Here is a 5,569-nt window from a genome sequence, read left to right as displayed (position 1 = left end):
CATATGATATTTTAAAAAACTTACATAAAAATTGTAAGACTTTAGGAATTCCCTAGAGGTCTAGTGGTTAGGACTTGGTGATATCAGTCCTGTGGCCCTGGGGTTCATTCTCTGGTCGGGGAACTAAGCGCCCACAAGCTATGCTCTGCAGCCAAAAAATGTGCAGTATTTAAAGTTGCTTTGTCTGTTGGCAAAAAATTCATGGCTGTAAATGCATCCCACACTCATACTCCGTAGAGGCTCAGAGTGTCCTTGAACCAGCAGATCCTTCAGTGCATGGAGGGATTCCATACAGCATCTACTTCCTGCGGTTAAGATGACCCAGCACCAAGGATGTTTTTGTCAAGAGTCTGGGAGGTGGAGGCTGGTGGCTGTTGCTCATTGTTCTCCTCCAGGCTGTGTCGGATCCCATATCCAAAGTATATGACAGATCCTAGTAGGGAAATGAGATGATAGGAAGGGAATTTAGGTGCTCTCCCCCCTTATAAGTGCCCAATAGGCCTCCTGTCATAGCATCTGACAGTTTAGGGAGAGGTGGTAGGAAAAGGATTAGGTTCAGTCACTCAAGGGGTCCTATTTTCCAAGGAAGCCTCTTACCAATTGCTGCCCAGATGCCAAATAAGGCCCAGGTCCCAGAGGTCATCTGCATCATCAGGTAAATGTTCACGAAGATGCTGACCAGTGGGAGGACAGGCAGAGCAGGGACCTGTGGGGCAGAGTCAGTTCATCCCTGAACACACCCCAGACATCTGAAAGGGAGACACTACTCCATGTGGATGGGAGATTCCATTATTACTGGGGATGTGTTCAGTGCCTCTTAGATTGGATTTGTAAAGCACTGAGTGTGGATCAGGGAAGAGTCCAGTGGTTTCAGTAACTCCCCTTCTTCCCTGGTCCAGCGAAGGATGTTTAGACCTCAAAGCATGCAGACTTCATAAACTAAAGGTGGACATTTTGGGCACATAAGATCACCTACCTTAAAATAAAGATAAGTGGGGTCCTGGGGCTGCCTCCAGATGATGACCGTGACCCCAGTGATGAGCAGCAGCAGCAGCACAGCCACTGTTGTGAGCCCGGGGTCTCCAGAGAACACCTGGCTGGACCACTGGGCCAGGAGCAGGCTCAGGATGGTCAGCAGGAGAACTGCAAGGGTCAAGGAGGAGGAGAACAGGCTGGACTCAGAAGACAAAGATGTCAGGACCTGGGGTCACACCCCTCCCCCGGCTGCCCACAGCAGGAAGGGCCATGATAAGTGTCCTCATCAATGAAAAAGATACATTTCCACCCTACCCTGCCAATATGAGAATGCCATCATAAAGAAATCCCACTGCTCACCAATCAGGGAGGCACATCCATAGACAATCTGCCCAGATTTCCGGGTGGGGATGGTGCTGGGAGGGAACCACAGACTCTTTAGAATGTTTGAGGTTCCTGCTTCAGGTCCAGAGTCCAAAGGACTTCCTTCAATTTCAGACTTCATCTCAATTTTGTCTTCTGTTTTCTCCTTCTTGCTTAAGATCTGATATGGCTGGTATCTGAATTAGAGGTATTACAGCAATAATAACAGCAGCTCCTACTCATCCAACATTGGACAATCTAATCTATCTATTCCCAGCTAAGTGGACCAGGACATTTAAAAAGCAGCAGGAAGGCAGAAGATAATTACCTCCCCATCAATCTCCAAGAGCCCAAAGCCCCCAGTCAAGGTGTAGTGGGGTCTCACCTGAGGACAAGCATAGAAAAAATCACCAGGGAATAAGCAAGCAGGGTCCCAACAGATACAAGATCCACAAGATCCATGAACTCGAAGAGTAATGCCATGACCCCTGGAGTGACGGCATAGACAAAGTGGGGAAGGGAGAGAGTGAGTAACTGCTGCAAGTTTGGGAAGTTGATTCAGAGAAGGAGTAGATTCTTTTTATTCACCTGCAATGTTTCCAGAAGCCATGATGGCCATGACGGGGGTGCCTGTGCGATCATAGATCCAGGCAAGTCCCTGGAAAAGGAGCCCATCCTTTGCCATTGCGTAGATCAACCGAGGCATGGTGAACATGGTACCCAGGAGGCTGGGAGAGGAAATGGGGACATGTGAGAGGACATGGAGAAGCAGGAGAGGCCAGGGCATCCTCTCCCTGGTCTACATGGGGTAAGATGTCTTTCTCTCTTGTCTCTCAATCCCAAGGGCTGGGATACCTGAGCATCTGACAGTAGATGGGTAGAAAACCACAACACTGACCTGGATGTAAGAGCACAGAGGGTGCCAACAGCCACCACATATCTGGCAGGGCCCCACCCTACATGGAGAAAAGCCTGCGGCAAAGGACTCTTGGGCTGAATCTGGTAGTAGGGTACCATGAGGGTGAGTGCCGCTGAGACTCCAAAATATGCCAAAAAGCAGATGAAGAGAGAAATCATGATGCTGAAGGGGATGGAATGCTGAGGATTTAGGGCTTCTTCCCCTGCAGGAAGGGCGGAAATGCTGAGTCAGGAAAACATACTGGGATGAAAGCACAAAATCAAATTCCCTCTTGAATCTTCAAGAACAGGCTAACCTACTACCAACCCCTACACCCAAGAGAAGCCCAAACTGTGCCCAACCCTCTGATGGGACACACCGTGACCACGTTACCTCTCATGGCAATGGAATCAAAACCAAGAAATGCGTAGAAACATGTTGCTGCCCCATGGAGAATTCCTTCAAAGCCAAAGGGCATGAACCCTCCAGAACCCAGAGGGTCCAAGCTGTGATGAGAGAAGGAATGAGGAAGGACATGGGTGAGATGTGTTGAGCCATCTCTACTGGACTCCTCCCTTAATACCACGAATCCTGGACCCTCATCACTTGGATCCATCAGCCCAGGTCTCTTTGTTGCTGTTGTTTTGTCACTAAGTCATGTCCTACTCTTTTGCACCCTCCTGGACTGTAGCCCTCTAAGCTCTTCTGTCCATAGGATATCCCAGGCCAGAATACCAGAGTGGGTTGCCATTTCCTTCTCTAGGGGATCTTCCCAACCCAGGGATCGAACTCAGGTCTCTGGCCTTGGCAGGCAGATTCTTTACCACTGAGCCGCCAGGGAAGCCCTGGTCTTTTAGTCTTCATATTTCTGGCTCTGCACCACCTCCCCCAAGCATTGCTATGGCCAAGAGCACCGTTCCAAACTATAAATGTCAGTGGATCCAGATGCGTTCAGTTTGTAGTCCTGTTCTGTGAGCTCCCAATTGTGCAGGTCTCCTTTAATGAAGCCAGAGAGGATGATAAAGCTGAGAACCAAAATGTTGATGACTGTGAACACTTTGTTAACCAGGGTCGACTCACGAGCTCCCAGGACCAGTACTCCTGTGGGAAAGATGGAATACGAGACATCCAAAACAGCTAAATCCATAGTCACCGAAAGCAGACTAGTGGTTGTCAGGGGTTATGGAGTTAGTGGTGGTGGTGGGCGAATGGACAGTGACTGCTCAGTGGGTACGGTGTTTCCTTTCCGGGTGACAAACATATTTGGAACCAGGTGAAGGTGACTGTTACCTAACATTGTGAGTGTACTAAGTCCCACTGACCTGTACATTTTAAGGTCATTAATTTCTTACTGTGACAATCATCTCACAACATATACCTCTACCAAATTGTCATGTTAAATCCAAATCTACCAAACATCAGCTTAAATTTGTACAGTGTTGCATTTATAGCTAAATAAAGCTGGGGAAAATAGTTTGTTTAATTTATGCTATGTTATTGTCTTCTCAATTAAAAATACATCTTTGTAAGGTCTCAATCAGTTCAGTTCAGTCACTCAGTCGTGTCCAACTCTTTGCGACCCCATGAACCGCAGCATGCCAGGCCTCCCTGTCCATCACCAACTCCCAGAGTTTACCCAAACTCATGTCCATTGAGTCGGTGATGCTATCCAACCATCTCATCCTCTGTCGTCCCCTTCTCCTCCCACCTTCAATCTTTCCCAGCATCAGGGTCTTTTCAAATGAGTCAGCTCTTCACATCAGGTGGCCAAAGTATTGGAGTTTCAGCTTCAACATCAGTCCTTCCAATGAACACCCAGGACTTATCTCCTTTAGGATGGACTGGTTAGATCTCCTTGCAGTCCAAGGGACTCTCAAGTGTCTTCTCCAACACCACAGTTCAAAAGCATCAATTCTTCAGCACTTAGCCTTCTTTATAGTTCCACTCTCAATAAGATCTCAATAAATGATTTTCAGCTGGGGTTGACTTTGTATGCCAAGTGACATTTGACAATGTCTGGGGACATCATGATTTTCACAGTTTAGGAGGTGTGTGTCACTGGTATCTAGTGAGTAAAGTTCAGAGTTGCTACTCAACATCCAATGAATGATGAGTTTTTCTAAAAAACCCAAATTGCACACCCCCACACCTATGAATGATCAAGCCCCAACTGTCAGAGGTACCAACAATGGGAATGTCTTGCCTTCTTGTCTCTCATATCACAGACCCTATTTTCCAGTCCTCATTCTCCATCATTTTGCCACCCCAAGCCTTTCTCACCTCAGCTTCTGCTCTGCACCCGACTTTTCCCATCCCATCATCCCCTCTCACCTGTGAGCAGCAACACCAGGCCCAGGGCGACAAAGTCTGCATAGGTGGGCAGGAAGTAAGGCACATGCAGAGAGAGAGTTCCCTGTAACCCCTGAGAGATGTGGTTCCCAGTCAGGCTGTCCAAGGTGGAGCTCCAGCCCCGGGCTATACAGGCGGTGCCTGCAGTGGCAGAAGAAGGAACATTCACTGACAAACATAAACCAATTCCTAGTATGGGCCATGGGCTATATTTTGTTTTGGAGGAACTCAAACAAAATACGTGACCTCAAAGAGTTTCTTTTCATGAGTTGGCATGGGAAGACCCAGATGATTCACAAAATAAATCAACTATTTAATATGCTAGGAGGAGATTAATGTTATGTAAGAAAACATAATAGGAAGTTGGAACCAGGAGGGCTGGAAGGTGTGGATTGAAATATTAAATCAGATGTAAAGGAAAATTCCATGAAAGAAACAGTTGAGCAGAGACTTCAGTATGGTGAGGGGATGAGCCCGTGGGTCATGCCTCCCTCTTGGCCACTGCCTAGAGTCCCCTTTCCTTGTGGGCTCTTGGTCCATCAGTTAAGGAAAGCAGGGGAGAGCTGAGAACAATGAAGTTGTGGAGTTTTCCTGCCACAATTATCCACTTCCCCCTAAAGGTGGATAATCAAATTCTCATGAAAGAGTGAAGACCTAAACCCCACCTCCTAGAACCTGATCTTAAGCCCCACACTGTCCTCCAATCCATCCACTCACCGATGACCAAGGACAGGATGAGGTTCCAGCCAGTGATGAAGGCACAGAGTTGTCCCATGGTAATGTAGCTGTAGAGATATGCAGAACTGGAGCCTGGTACCCGGGCCCCAAACTCTGCATAGCAGAGCCCAGACAACACACAGGACAGGCCAGCCATCAGGAAGCAGATGACAGTCGCTGGTCCAGCTCTCACTTTGGCCACTGCACCAACCAGGATGTACACGCCAGCTCCCAGGGTTCTGCCCACACCCAAGGCCACCAGGTCAA

At 48.1% G+C, this 5,569-nt stretch overlaps 1 protein-coding gene across 1 annotated transcript; it reads right to left on the bottom strand.

The window, feature by feature from the left end:
* Positions 1–311: 311 nt before the first annotated feature.
* LOC789418 (cationic amino acid transporter 3) lies at positions 312–3,409 on the bottom strand. The gene is made up of 10 exons (XM_059877334.1): positions 3,197–3,409; positions 3,014–3,059; positions 2,630–2,742; positions 2,237–2,459; positions 1,927–2,066; positions 1,724–1,826; positions 1,336–1,535; positions 977–1,143; positions 598–706; positions 312–433 (listed from the first exon to the last, which is right to left on the bottom strand). Exons 1-10 carry the CDS (start codon positions 3,381–3,383, stop codon positions 312–314), a joined length of 1,410 nt encoding a protein of 469 aa, XP_059733317.1. The 5' UTR covers positions 3,384–3,409.
* Positions 3,410–5,569: the final 2,160 nt, after the last annotated feature.

The sequence above is a fragment of the Bos taurus genome, chromosome 18 (genome assembly GCF_002263795.3).
Source record: "Bos taurus isolate L1 Dominette 01449 registration number 42190680 breed Hereford chromosome 18, ARS-UCD2.0, whole genome shotgun sequence".
Lineage (NCBI taxonomy): Eukaryota > Metazoa > Chordata > Mammalia > Artiodactyla > Bovidae > Bos > Bos taurus.
This window is presented reverse-complemented; position numbering and strand designations above follow the sequence as displayed.